Source organism: Pelodiscus sinensis, chromosome 6, assembly GCF_049634645.1.
Source record: "Pelodiscus sinensis isolate JC-2024 chromosome 6, ASM4963464v1, whole genome shotgun sequence".
Lineage (NCBI taxonomy): Eukaryota > Metazoa > Chordata > Testudines > Trionychidae > Pelodiscus > Pelodiscus sinensis.
This window is the reverse complement of record NC_134716.1, coordinates 18,820,550-18,835,399: the sequence shown is the minus strand read 5'-3', so window position 1 is coordinate 18,835,399 and position 14,850 is coordinate 18,820,550. Positions and strand designations below refer to the sequence as shown.

At 44.2% G+C, this 14,850-nt stretch overlaps 1 protein-coding gene across 1 annotated transcript in view; it reads left to right on the top strand.

The window, feature by feature from the left end:
- The first annotated feature begins 429 nt into the window (after window positions 1-429).
- Window positions 430-14,850, top strand: part of FOCAD (focadhesin) — a 227,524-nt gene continuing 213,103 nt past the window's right edge. The window contains exons 1-4 of the mRNA XM_075931485.1: window positions 430-579; window positions 872-921; window positions 9,964-10,053; window positions 12,305-12,379. Coding sequence (XP_075787600.1) covers window positions 9,997-10,053; window positions 12,305-12,379 — 132 coding nt within the window. The 5' untranslated portion in view covers window positions 430-579; window positions 872-921; window positions 9,964-9,996. The remainder of the gene's footprint in view (window positions 580-871; window positions 922-9,963; window positions 10,054-12,304; window positions 12,380-14,850) is intronic.

Sequence of the window (14,850 nt, the reverse complement as noted above, 5' to 3'; positions counted from 1 at the left end):
AGAAATCCCTTCTGAGCGTCCACACTGCCCTCTTGTGCAAGAGCTCCTGCGCAAGAGGGCTTACACCTGTCAAAAAAGAGCGTAGCTCTTGCACAAGGAGCCCTCTCTTACCGCGCCGTACTGTAAATATTCTTGTGCAAGAGCGGGCGGGCAAGTGTGCACGCTCTGCAGATTCTTGCGCAAGAACGGGCCAGTGTAGACGTAGCCAGCCAGTGTGTGGCGCACAAACGGCAAAGCTGAGTTTGAGCGTCGGGCGCTGCAGGTCTAGTGCTTGCTGTCAAAGCCACCGACTAACACAGCTACCCCTCTGAGCCTTAAAAACCCGGCGCAAGGACTGTTACCCAGGGCAGCGGGGGCCCTTAGGCTGTAACTCCCAGGCAGGAAGCAGAGGTTCCACCGCAGACACGCTCCGCCCCACGCGCGGCTTGCGGCCGGGCAGAGAGTAAGGGCAGCGGCTTCATGGCCGCAAGTGCGCATGTCAGGCTCTCTGGAGTCGGCGGAAGGCGCTGACGCTGCGGCGTGACGCGCCAGGGGCACGTCGGCGAAGGAGGCTGCTGCCGGGCCGGGAGGCCGAGTCAGGTAAGCGGCGCGGCGGCCCCTTTGGCGCGTTCGTCGGAGCGGCCGCGGTTGGGGCGGAGGCTCCGCCCCCCCCCCCGGGCTGTGCGCACCTTGCCCGGGCGCGCGGCGTTGCCGGGGTGCTGGGGGGGTTGCGCCCCGGCTCTGACGGGGGCGGGCTGGGGAAAGGCGGCTCCTCGGACGGGGCTGCATCCCCGCTCAGTTTCGCTTGTCAGCCTGGGGGGGGGGGGTCCCGTCGGGGGATCGGTTCGGCTGCGGGTGGCTTACGGGCGCTCTTGTCATCTTCCTCCTGCAGGTGGCCACGTGCCCAGACGCCACTCGGGCAGCGGTGTCGTTTGTACCCAAGTGAGTGCCCGACCCTGGAAATGTGCGGAGAGGCCTCAAGTCGGGAGCCGAGAGCCAGCACTTCATCTGCCAGGCCTGGGTCCCAAATCCCGTTTTCGCACATTGCCAGTAACAGGAGGAGAGCACATTTAGCCTAACCACTAGAAAGCTTTACTATTGTCCTGGGAGCAATCTTTCTGTTAACCTTTTTGTTGCTGTATTCCCTAGTCCCATCCCACCCTACCCCTCGGATCAGGGCAAGCTGTCAAAGTCAAAACTATTAGCACTCTGATAGATGCTGTGGGAAAAACAGCGAGCAATAAAAATCACTCTGCTTTTTAGAAATATATATGACTATTAGTTAGAAATATAGCTGGCCGTTCATAGTGTTTTCTCCCTTTCCCTCTCTGTGTTGTATGGCTGAGGACATGGGACCTCTTGAGTGTTTTTGAAAAACTCACTTGTGGCTGTTACTTATTGTCCATCCTGTACCTGTATTTGTGATACAGTCATTTCCACAGCAGTGTTGACACATGCGGATTGTGAGTTTGAGTGAGGAGCAGGTGACCGGAGCAAACAAATTTCTGAATTCTGAGTAGTCGAGACTTGAGAATAAATGGCTCTCAGCAATGGGTTCTATTGAGCTGGAGTTGAAAATGGCTTAGCTGAACAGTAGATGGGACAAAATATATGTTCAGCATTGTTTGTGAAACCATGGTTCAGACTTGGAGATGGATCCTCCACTGTGATAGGGCTGCTTTGTGATACTCTGCTGGTAAACCCCTTTAAACTAGCTACTTGGGGGTTTCCCTAGTACAAGGAGAACTCCCCAGATGGCGCACAACCAGTATAGTGCTTCTACACTCCTCACATCCACAGGTCTCTTAACATAAGAGTGTTCATATCAAAGAGGGACAATCACAAGTGTTGCATTTTTTTCTTTTTTTTCTTTTTAAAGCCAGAAACAGATGGGCACAATTTTGCACAACCCTTGGTTCTGGTTTACTGATGGGTGCTGGCGCACATCCTCACCTGCCATGGGCAGGGGGCTGCTCCTGCCCTGTGGGACCTGCCATGGACAGGGGCTGTTCCAGGTGTTTGGAGCAGCCCATCTGTGGTGGGCCCAGGCGTGTCACAGGTAGGGGCTGCTTCGGCCAGGCTGCATTTAATCTGGAGTGACCCCCTTCTTAATCTGTTAAACTTCACATTTAATTGGTTAATCAGTTCAATGGGATTTTACATCTCTAGTGGTATCCAAAACTACTTTTAAACTTTATTTTTAGATCAACTGCTTTTCAAGTTGTTTGTGCCACTAACTCAGGAGCAAATCACTGACATGATTGTAGAGTAACCTTGTAACTCCGTATTGCTCAAACTGTGGGTCCCGACCCCCCAAGGGGTCACAAGCAACTTAGAAGGGGGTTGCGGTATCACAGAGTTTGAGAACCCCTGTTGTAACTTCTTTTGAAAGTCAAATTGGACTCCTTATTGTTTAAGAAATGCAGGACTGAACTTTAAAGTAATAAAGACCTTGATTCTGAGTTTATTCAAATACTCCCGGTAAGTAGAAAGCAGTATGAGAAATAACAGGGGAACTACTATTGGAATGGTTCAGATATAAAGTTTTCTAAGATGTCATTTACTTTTATTTAACTTGCATACTGTGGTATTTATTTTTCAAATAAAAATCCAGGTCTAGATGGCAGAATCCTCATTTCTATTAGAGCTCCTCTAGTATTAGACGTCCCTCACAGTTCTACCAATGTGCTGATATATTAAATATTAGGATACTTCTCATGCAAACTGTTTCTCCTAATGAAGCCAAACAGGAATCTTTCCTATATCCTGTGTTCTTAATTTATCTTTTGTTCTTGTGGGAGTTTCTTTATTCCTGCCCTCTAGCTGCTTGATGTGTGTAAAGTGCCTCTTCACTAGTCAAGATTAGGAAAAAAATCCCATTGTCCAGTAGCTAAGGACAAACAAAATCCTAGTCAAGCTGGTTGAAATTTAAAGTTACTGCTAACAGGACAGACTCCTGCTGACTTGCACTTAGGAGGCTTGGGAGTGTGTTTAGTGCCCCATGTGTCTAAATTGAGACAATTTTGGGTTTAAATTGCTTTTCCTCCTTTTATTTCATTAATGTAAATTATGCAAAATTACCTATTTTTAAAAGAATAGTATCGGGAAGGGGAATACTTCTTTGTGTGTAAAATAAGATGGCATTTTTGTTTCCATTTTCTGGAGAAAAGCATGGGAGGACAGTAATTTACAACTTGGGCAGATGCTTTATTGGAGCTGAGGTGGATTTGTTTTAATGAACTTCTGTTCTCTTTATTTTAGTATTTTTGTGAAATGATCTATGCAAGAATTGAGCATATAATGTGATGGGATTATAAATTAGATAGCATTTATGGTATTTTCAAGATTGAAACAACTGAGTCATTCTATTCATTTGAGGTGAAATGCTGCCCCGAAGGCATAGTCTGAAAACCTTGAGTGTGTGTTAGTACAGAGGTTGTTAAATTTGTTGGTCCACAGAGACCTGACAAATCACTTGATGTTGGTTCTCTTACTTTCTTCCACATGAGAAGGCAGCTAAAATATATTAAACACTTTTGTAATGTTGTTTGGCCATATAAGCAATTGCTGTAGTTGCCATGTAGATGTTACATTATTGGAAAAGGAGGAAGTAGTGGTTCATATGCACCAAAATGAGAGGGGAGTGAAGGTGCACTCTGGGAAAGTGCTGATTAATTCTTATGCTAACATGATAAGTGAGGAGGAGGGAATCCTTGGCCATGCAGTGGTAGTGGAGCTGTTCTGTGATCTTAAGCGTAGCCATCATCCTGTGGCTACAATATGCCCTCATGGCTAGCATGTGGGTATGGAAAGTAACTCTGATGCACATAGTTGTTACTTAACCACAGAGTGAAAGGGACATATTAGATTGCTATATATTTTCATGCTCATTGGCCCCTTGATAGCAGTGGTAGATGATGAATGACTGCAGTATCTGATATGACTTATTTTTAAGCAGGAACCACATGATAATGCCTATACACAAAGGAAAGTGTGTGTGTTAGGGATGTAATAGTGCAGTGGTCTCCAACCTTTTTACACTCAAGATCACTTTTTAAGTGTCAGGGCAAGCTAGCCCCATCCCTTGTCTGAAGCCCCAGCTCTTTCTTGAGGCCCTTCCCTCTCCAAACCTTTCCATGGACTACCTGTTCTTAATGGAAACTCACTGTTAATTACGTAACTACACCGGAGCCATTTTGCTAGGGCTGCAGCTGGGGAGAACAATGTAATGTAAATTATTAAACAGATTAAGCATTTTAACTGTCTCATGTTAGTTTATTAAACTTCATTTTAAATAAAGTAAAACATTATGTCCAACACACAGGTTTCAATGTTTATTTATGGCAGGTGTTGGGAACCTTTTTTGGGTTGGGGGCCACTGACCCACAGAAAAATGCGTTGGGGACCACACAAATGAGAAGCAAAAAAGCTCCTCCCCTAACCCTCACTTATGTGACCCCCCCCAACTGAGTCACCTCATTCTTCTGGCATTCCAGCCCCTGTAGGGCAAGGGGAAGGGACAGAGAGGACTGAGGTTTAGGGCTTCCCAAAGACCAGATTTATTTTTCTGAGGTTCCACAGTGGATTTTGTGGTCCCCTTAGGTTCTGGGGTGGGAACAAAAACGAAGGGCTTGATGTCTGGTGCATGGCTACCAGCGGGTGGGATAGGGATGAAGGATCTGGGTGTGAAGTGGGGTGCAGGATGGGGTAAGTAGGGCAGGGTCGAAAAGTGGCGACAGAACAGGGTGTGGGGTGGGTGTACGAGAGGGAGTTTGGGGGCAGCAGGAGTAACACAGAAAAGGTGAAAAGGTGAGAATGCAGCCAAATGGCTAGTTGGAGAGGGAGTCAAAGTGGGGAGTAAAGGGAACTGCAGCTTTTGCAAATTGTATTACCCCTCACATTTTCCCTTTGCTCCAGCCTCACTCCGCTGAACCCCATGACCCCCCCCAGCCTGATCCCCTGCATTGCCCCATGCTCCTAAGATGAATTCCTGCCCCTTCCCATCCTGCCCCCGCATCCTCCTTCACCCTTTTCCTTTCCCCACATCCCTGTGCCACCAGCGTGAACACCAACAGAGCAGCAGCGATGGAACTCTCAGCCTCCTGGAAGTAGCACTGGGGAGAGGAGAGCAGGGGGAAGTCTTTTCCCTGCCCAGTCCTTTGCCTGGGGTTGGGGCTGGGACAGGCCGACTCTGTGGCTGCCCAGGGCTGTCTTCAGCCTGGCAGGGCGCAGTGGGGCTGGGGAAGCCCGTGGAGAACAGTGCAGCATAGCCTAATCTCCAGTGCACTCCATGTGCTGGCTCATTGGAGCAGGCGCAGCCCTGCCCCACCCGTCCTGGAGCAGAAGAGAAGAGGTGGGGCCGTGTGCCTCTTTTCCCCCCCACCCCTGAAGCTGGCAGGTTAACAGAGGGGCAGCTGCTCCTCTTTGCTCCAGCCCAGCTGGCTGCGGGTATTCAGCCCTCCGCGGCTGCATTGCTCTCCAGTGGGGTTGGATCCAAGACGGGCAGCTGAGAGACTGCTGGCTGGGCAGCTGCCCCTGTTTAATCCAACCCAGGTGGAGATGGGCCTTGGTGGGTTGATCCTGTGGCCAGCTGGCTGTGTGGCTGCCCCTCTTTGCTCCAACCCAGCTGGCCTTGGCATTCAGCTTGCGGAGGCTGCTCTGGGTTCCAGCTGGGCTGGAACTAAGAGGGGCAGCTGCCCAGCCAGTTGACTGTGGCGATCAACTCCTAGAGGCATTGCGATTGACTGGTTGATCGTGATTAGCACGGTGGCCACCAACCCGTCATATAGTTGAGAGAGTTTGTCTGTCTGTTCCCGAAGTCCTAAATGGTAAGAGTGAGGACCATCAAATTTGGTGTACAGCTTTCTCTTATCATAACTTAAAGCAACGTTGTGCCAGTAAAATGGGATGTTCCTGGAATGGGATTGCTTCTCATAAAACCATGCAGAAAAGAGACAGTTACCAGGCAGGTGAAAGGGGCTGCCTGGGGGCACCTCCCTAACCCTCTGTATGGGATTGCCCCAGCACCAGTCCTCCCATCCCCAGGCACTCTTTACAGAAAATGTGGGGACTTAAGCTCTCTCGTTTTTGCCCCCCCCATTCGGATGGGGAAATTGCTGGCTGTTATCTTTTGGGAGGGAGTGAAGGAAAAGTTCACAGATTGCTGCATTCCTCACTCTGGTTGGGGAGTGCAGGGGACAGATGATCTGTGCGCTTTGCTCTCACTCCCTGAGGAGGATAGGAAGGCGAAGAGCAAGCTGAGGCGGATATTCGTGGCTCAGTTTTGCAGATGCACATATGGATAAATTTGGTTTTATGCAGGACTTGAGTGATTAGCTAGAAGTAACATTTCAGTGTTTGAAAGTGAGGCAGGTTGGGATAAAATCCATTTTTTCACAGAATGTTAAAATTTAGCACAGAATTAAAAAAACTCGGAACCTTACACTGCATTATATAGCAGTGGCCTTATCCTCAGATAATATTTTTTCTAAGATAGCAGCACAGCAGTGATCTCTTGACTGGAAGAATGAAAATGAAACTTAAGTCTCATACTTAACTGAAGTATTTTTGGCATTTTTCCTTATGAAAGATGCTAATATGTTTTAGAGACTCTACAGGAGTGCTGGTGTGTGTGTGTGTGTGTGTGTGTGTGTGTGTGTGTTTTGTCATTCCAGTTGTTTCTTTGGTCACTAGAATGACAGAAACCCTAGAATGGATTTGCAGCTTAGCTAGTCTCTAGTAGCACCTATCTCTCACCTTTGAGGAGGTGTAAACTGATAGAAAGTTAAGTTAAACTCTTAGTTTGGTAGCAGATAATTTCACAAATTAGAATTAGGCCAGGACACCAAGGTTAACAATTCTATGTGAATAACAAACTTCATGGGATCTAGAATGGCCATAGATGGCTGGCAAGTTTTAAATTTAATTTGAGAATTGAAATCCTGCCACCTTCTAGAATGCTGAGATGTTGGCTTAATACTAAGAAGGAAGAGAGCCATTAGCTGAATCACTGGTACCCATTGTCTTTTAGTCTGATATCCCAGTGCCTGGTAGGCTTGACCTTGCTTAACTGGTGAAATCTGACAGTGATGCTGGGGAATAATTTGGTGTAATTGTTATCGTCTAAGTATGCTGTGATTGTACTGGGCACAGTGTAGATAAGGCCTAATTGTGGTGTTCGTGTTTGCAGGTTGGTAGTGACGCTAGTGATGTATTTTGCTATTGATTTTTCTAGCGTACTCCTCCTTTCAGTTACGTTTTCTGCTTGGTGTCCCAAGAATGCTAGTGGGTTTTCTACTTAAACTTTGGAAAAAATAATTCATTTTTTTGTCAGTGCCGGGAAATTGGCACCTCAGGGTTACAGCTGAACAGGACTGCAGTCTCCAGAGCCCTTAGTCCAGCATCTATCATACTTAGTACAGGTTGAACCTCCCTCGTCTGGTGCCCTTGGGACCTGACCATTTCCAAACAAGAGTTTTCTGGACCACGGGAACTCAATATTTTCTAGCAGCGTTACCAACACTTTCACTGTTTATTGTGATGTTAGAGGACATCTAGGGTTAAATTAGAGTTAACTATCATAACACTATGAAAGCCAGGACTGGTGGCTGTAAACAAACTTTCTGGGACTGCAGGAAACATGGCCATACCCATGAAAAGTGGACATCCAGCTAACTAAAATAATTCTAGACAATGGGGCTACGTCTAGACTGGCATGATTTTCCACACATGCTTTTAACGGAAAAGTTTTCCGTTAAAAGCTTTTTCGGAAAAGAGCGTCTAGATTGGCATGGACGCTTTTCCACAAAAGCACTTTTTGCGGAAAAGCATCCGTGGCCAATCTAGACGCCCTTTTCCGCAAAAAAGCCCCAATGGCCATTTTCGTGATCCAGGCTTTTTTGCAGAAAACAAATCTCAGCTGTCTACACTAGTCCTTTTGCACAAAAGTTTTGCGCAAAAGGGACTTTTGCCCGAATGGGAGCAGCATAGTATTTCTGCAAAAAGCACTGATTTCTTACAGTAGGAAGTCAGTGCTTTTGCGGAAATTCAAGCGGCCAGTGTAGACAGCTGGCAAGTTTTTCTGGAAAAGCGGCTGATTTTCCAGGAAAACTGGCCAGTCTAGACACAGCCTGGATGTTTCTGGACAAGAGAACTCTGTATTAGAGAGGTTCAACCTGTAACTTTTGAAACTTGATTTCCTGAACTGTCCATTTGGATAAAGCATTAGCTTGGGATTTGAGACACCTGGGCTCAATCCTTCCTCCACCAGAGACTTCTTGTATGACAGTGGACTTGTCACTTAGGGTAGGTCTAGACAGCGGAGGTGTTTCGGAACAAGCCCATTATTTCAAAATATATTCAAAATAACAGGCTTGCTGTTGCGACGTTCTGGTAAACCTCGTCTACACAGAGCCAAATTTTGAAATAGACGGTCTTGAAATAAGGTATGCACTTTGCATAGCTCAAATTGCATAGCTTATTTCGAGCTACGTGGCACTGTATAGACATACTCTTAGCCTCTCTTTTCCTCAGTTCTCATTGGTAAAATGCGAAGACTAGATTTCTACCCCCCATAGGGGTGTTGTATGATAGAATACGTTGAAGATGGTGAGGTACAAATACTACAGTAGCGGGGACCATATAGGAATAGAAATTCACTTCATCAGCATGGCTTGATTCTGAGAATTCCTGAGCATCTACACTTCTCACTGTAAAAGAGATATGTGCTCAGCACTTCCCAGGGTCAGGACCTTCACACTTTGAAATGTGCAGATGCTTGTCATGATGACCTGTAATCTGCAGATAACTACACTGTGGGCTACTGGTTCATCCAGGGGGTAGGAAACTGGGACATCCCTCTTCTGCTATTCACTCTTAACCATTCCTGTGACCATGACATAGTTACTTATCTTTGTTGTGCTGCTCCTTACACATGTGCCAGATGAATAAGGTCCTACCAAATTCATGGCCTGTTTTGGTTCATTTTACAGTCAAAAGCTTATAATCATCCATCGCATGGTTTGAGATAAAGTAGTTTTTCATGAGTCGTGATTCCACAAGTCTCGGATATCTCAAACCCCGCCCCTGTTCGCTCCCACTGCACCCCAGCCTCTGTCCTGGGCGGGAGAAGGTAGCCTTTGGGGAGAGGGGCTTATGGTGGGGTGGCAGTAGCAGTCAGTCCTCCCCTCCCACCCACTCACACTCTGCTTCCTCCCCATCCGCAGAATGGTGATTTTCACCATTTGTGCTGTGTGGGTGTGTGGGGTGAGAAATATATCCACTGTGAATCATGAGTGTTTACTGCATTGCCATCTGATATTTCAAGGTATTATAATCCAAATGAGGATTGTGGGGAGGGGTCATTGGGCCTTCTTAAGAGGCTTGTGGTATTGCCACTCTTATTTCTCTGTTGCTGCTGATGGAGGCACTACTTGCAGAGTTAGGCAGCCAAAGAGTAGAAGGCAGTGCAGATATGAGGGTTTCATGATATGGAGGGTCTTTACTTTTCTGGGGTGCAGGAGTGGCACCATTGGTACAGAACAAAAAGGGTGTCAGAACCTTTGCATACATGGGGGGCTCACCAACAACAGAACCAGGGAGGCTGGGGTCATGCCAACCTCTTTTTAATATGGGCATAGTTTGGGAGGCAACGGGCAACATTGGCATACACCTTCTCCCTCCTAAAGTGTAGAACATGGTAGCCCTGTCAGAACTAGTAGCTCGAGTATGACACATGATAGGACCCCCAGCCTTGGCTCTCCTCAACAGATTTCACATGGGAGAACAGATAGATTTTTTTTTTTCGTGGCCAGAAATTTGATAGGTCCCTACAAACAAACATACTTGTGGTTGATGTTTGTAATCCTAAGTGATCCTTAGATCTTTCAAAGTGCAATGTTATACATTTGTAGCACTGTTGATTCCTTCTGTCTAATTTGCCTTCTTGCGTACTCCTAAACAGCATGTGTTTATTCTATATTGCAGAGCCTAAATTAATATCATGTGAAAGAACCAGAAATGTCAGACGATATTAGGAAGCGGCTGGAATTTCCTAACACGCTTATTCAGATACAGGTAATTAACTCAATACTAATGTGATAAATGTTCACATTGAAACTTCTCATTTTATACAAAAACTTTTCTCCATACACCCATGTAGTAAAGAAATAAGAACATCCCCCCCTTTTGCCAGTACAGTATAACTATAAAACCAAAGCCCAGCAACCCTTTTTCATATACATAATGGCTAATCAGCCTGACTGCACAATCCAAACATCAAATCTAGTCACCCATTGCTGTAAAGAGAACTCCTCTTACTTTGTAGAAAAATCAAATGAACATGACAGGAATTCTCCAAGTCTGCAAACTCTGTGAGGCTAGGTGACATTAACCACCCTATAGCCATGACAGAATTTGCTCCTTCTGGATGCACTTGTAACTCTGGAAATCTTTGGGGATATTTATTACTAAAACCAGATCCTTGCTATACCTGGCAAGTTGGTGCTAGTGGAGAACAGCTAGCTGCCCCTTTAAGATAATGTCTGAGAGTACTGATTATCAAAAGTTATATTCTGATTGGAAAGCCTCTCTTATCATGTCACAGCCACAAATCAACTGCCAATGATGTAGAGTTGAAATCTCACCATGCAGGAAAAAAAAATGTCCCTATGCCCTTTATGTTTAGTGGGTCATTAGTAGTAATAAAATATTAGTTAATGGCACAGGCCATTAAACCTAAAACCAGCTTCTGCCATTACTTTTGCTTTTTCTCTTCTTCCCACTGTTCTGCCTTTAAAAATTGAAATACTATGCAAAATTCATAATTTTTGTGGCAACCTGCTTCCTCAACAGGACAGTTGACTGTGAACACAGTCCATACAACTTTAAGCTTCTGCATTTAACCCCCCCAGCCACTGATTTACAGTACCACTATCTGAAGGAAATGTGTTTAGAGCCATGTGGCTAGATCTTGGTGTTGAAGGAAAGGGTAAAGTTACCTAGCAAACTGGAAATAGAGGGAAGAAAGATATTTTTCATCACTGAGGAAACCAGTTCACTGAAACTTAATGAGAAATCAGACATGATCCTGACTCTTTGAATTACCTGATGAACTAGTAGCAGAAGTCAATGGAAAAGGACAGTATTCTTGTTAGTTCTGCGTAGTATTTTCCCATTTGAAACAGCAGTTAATTTGTTCTCTTCTGCTATCCATTGACATGGGTGAGTTATTTTCTAAGTTTACTAGGATTGTGTTTGTGCTGTTGTTTGATTAGTCCACTAGCTCCCACTTCGCTTTTGTTGCCTGTTCTAGAGCTTTGATCTGATATTCCAAGCCATAATCAATCCATTAGGAACCAGCTTTCAGAACCCAACTATAGAAATAACCACATCTGTCTGTGACTCCTCAGAAGAGCTGTGAAATGAGGCACTCCTCACAAGAGCTGTGCCTGTGAAATGATGACCAGGAGGAGACTGTTGATTCTTCCAATTATTTCCAACCAATATTGTACGCTGTAAAATCTTCTATTACTGAGAGCGCTTTCCTATCATACACAGTGTCATTTGGGATCAGTGTTTCCTCTAAGCTGGGCGGCAGCCCTGCCCCGTCAGAGGCTTAGGGTTCCATGCACGTGGTGCTGCTGCTTTTAAATGTTGCGAGGAGCCTGATGCCAGGCTCCCCATGACGTTTCAAAGCAGCAGCGCCGCACGGAGCCCAGGATCAGCGGGGAAGTACCCACCTGATCCCGGGCTTCATGTGGCGCTGTTGCTTTGAAATGCTGCATGCAGCCTGGGGTCCGGCCCCAGTCTTCAAGAGGTGCTGCTGCTTTGAAGTACCTCCCCCCCCCTCGCTTCCTCTTTTACTTAGAGGTAGCAAGGGAGGGGGAAGCAGCTAGTTGACTAGCATGTCGACTGTCCAGAAAGCATTTGCTTATTGGGTAGTCAGCTAGTCCTTCACATCCCTAGAGATGATAGTCTAAATATCACCAGCTCTTGCTTAGATGTGAGAGTTTAAGCCCCAGACATACATGCATGTTCAACGTGGATAGACCCTCATGTCTATGCAAGCCCTACTGAGATTAATTTCTATTATGATAATAGTGAAAGGTTATATGGCTGCAGACTGGAGAGTGACAATTCTGTGATACACTTCAAATTCTCTAACACATGGTTGTTTGGCATGTCTTTCTACTCTGTTTCCTTAACAAGCTCTTTGACTATCCTAGAAGTACACCTGCAGCTTTGATATTCGTCTCCTTACTAAATGATTGTGCCAGAGTGAAGCTTTAGCTGCATATTTTAATTATTTTCATGTTTTTTTATATAGGCTGCGGGTCATCTTATTGCTGCAGTGCTAAAAGAAAATGTTTTATCAGACAAGATCAGACAGTCCACTAACCAGGTCTGTGTTACTTTATTTTCAACTTCTCTCCCACCTCAGATTCCAAGTTTCTTCTGCTGTCTCCCATCCTCAGTGGTTTAATAAAGTTACAAATGTTAGACAAATGCTGTGGTATGTTTCAGAGCATACAGCTGAGTCATAGAACAATAGAATCCTAGGGCTGGAAGGGACCTCAGGCGGTCATCAAATCCAGCTCCCTGTCCAAAACAGGACCAACCCCAACTCAATCATCCCAGGCAGCTCTTTGTCAAGCCAAGACTTGAAAACCTCTAGGGATGGAGATTCCAGCACCTCCCTAGGTAACCCGTTCCAGTTCTTCACCACCCTCCTAGTGAAATAGTTTTTCCTAATATCCGAACTAGACCTCTCCCACTTAAACCCTTGCTCCTTATTCTGCTATCTGTCACCACTGAGAACAGCCCCTCACTTCAGGTAGTTAAAGCCTGCTATCAAAGAAGATTGTAAATCTTTGTGATCTGAAGGATACCTTTTTCCATTTTGAGACTCAGTGGCTAATAGTAACCAACAAAAGAGAGATACTATTTGTCTGCTAAACTCAAGCTGAAGACGCTTTTTTCTAACGTTTTCATCACTGCAAACAAGAATTTCATTGTGGGAATTGAGAATCTAATGAACTTTTCAAACAGATCATCCTGTAATGGCCCCGCAAACATCATTACTATTTGTATATTAAAATCTTGCAAGTTAGAATGAAAATGGTCAAAGTTAAAATTGTAATACATATGAACTTTTAAATCTCTGTAGCTAAATGTTTCCTTTTGTAGTAGCAAGTTAGGGCTCATAATTCCTTGTGGGACAACGTGACTGAAGGCCATAATTTATTTTTCAGGTTGTCCAACCATTTGTTAATTGAGCAGCATATAAAATGCCAGTCATGATGAGTGTCAAAGAGGAACATAGGAGAGGGATCAGTTTTGGTATTTCCTTTTCTCTGAAGGTGGCCTGTGAAAGTGGAGAAGGAAGGAATGAGTCTGTGGGGGGTTTTTAAAGTTTGTTTTAGGATATATAAACACCTGAAAGATATCATTTAAAAAGGTGGGGTTTTATGTGTTTTCCTTTAAGCTGTCAGGAATGTTAGGGTTTTTTTTTTTTTTTGAGTTCTTAAATGACTAAAATGTTTTAGTTAAATTGCTCTGAAGAAATAGGTAACAGAATCTAAAGAGTTTAATAACCTGAATAAAATGATTTCCCCTTTCCTTCTCCCATAAGACCCTTATTCAGGAAGTTACTTAAGCATGTTTATAACTTTAAGCACATAGGTAATGCTCATAGGCTTAAAATGTACATATGCTTAAGTAACTGAATCTGCGTAATTTAAAGGAAAAGACACTACGGAAATGGGGCTTTAGTCAAGGTTTGCTTGCTCTTAATTGTAGTTGTGATGACACTATATTGTTAGATATCCAGCCAGCCATCCATAGAAATTTCTGTAGTAGACAGTGAATGTCTAAAGCGTAAAAAACCAAAAACAACTTTTTATTTTTAGTCTCTTCCCTCTCATTTGGAAGCATCTTTGTTAGAGAAGAAACAGGTGATCCAGGAGCGGATGGGGTAAACGCAACTGCTTATTGCCTATGCATGTTTACCTTGGACACTCAACACAATGTCCAAGTGGCCCTGAATTGGCAATAGTCATAACCTTTTATCTATTTTCCCTTAGCAAGGTATCTTTAAAATGAAACAGACCTTCAGAGATGTCAACTGTTTTTTTTTTTCAGAGAGATCTAGGGGGGTTTTGATGGATGTATTCCTTTATTTTATGCTAGCCCGTGTATCTTGGGGCCTTAACTTATTTTTTTCTTTTTTGAATAAAAGGAAAATGTACATGCTTTATTTAAATGATTGTGTTTTTCAGAAATACAGTGTTATTTTTATCGAGTTAATTTTTATTTTGGATTTCTTAAATTGGATTATTAAAATGTCTTCATTTAATTTTTTAGTTAAGTTTAAAATGAGAATTGCATTAAGTATACTTTTTTCTTCATCCCTATGAACTCTTAACTTTCGCTAAGTTCTAGCAAAAAGGGGTATGATCAATTTGGTTTCCAATAACATTGTCTGATAGTTTTCAAATATTAAGCATTAATTTAGCTGTGCCAAAACAGAGCACTGCTCCAAATCTCTCCATTTTATATCTTTTCTATAAAGTTTATTGTGAAGTAATCCTATTCCATGTTCACTCTGTGTATTTGGCTCATCTTGGTTCAATTTCTTTCAGCATTTGCTCAGTCATGTTAATTTTGAGGACTGTACTTGATTTGGTGATTCTCTCTTCTGTTTTGTTGTATGAGAAGCAGTCCCATTCCAGGCACATCCCATTTTCCTGTCACAACCAACCCCTTATGTTACTTTAACTTATGATAAGAGGAAGCTGCATATTGAATTTGGTGGTGCTAGCTCTTACTGGTTAGGACAGGGCAGTAATTTTTGATGGGAGGGCACTCCACAAT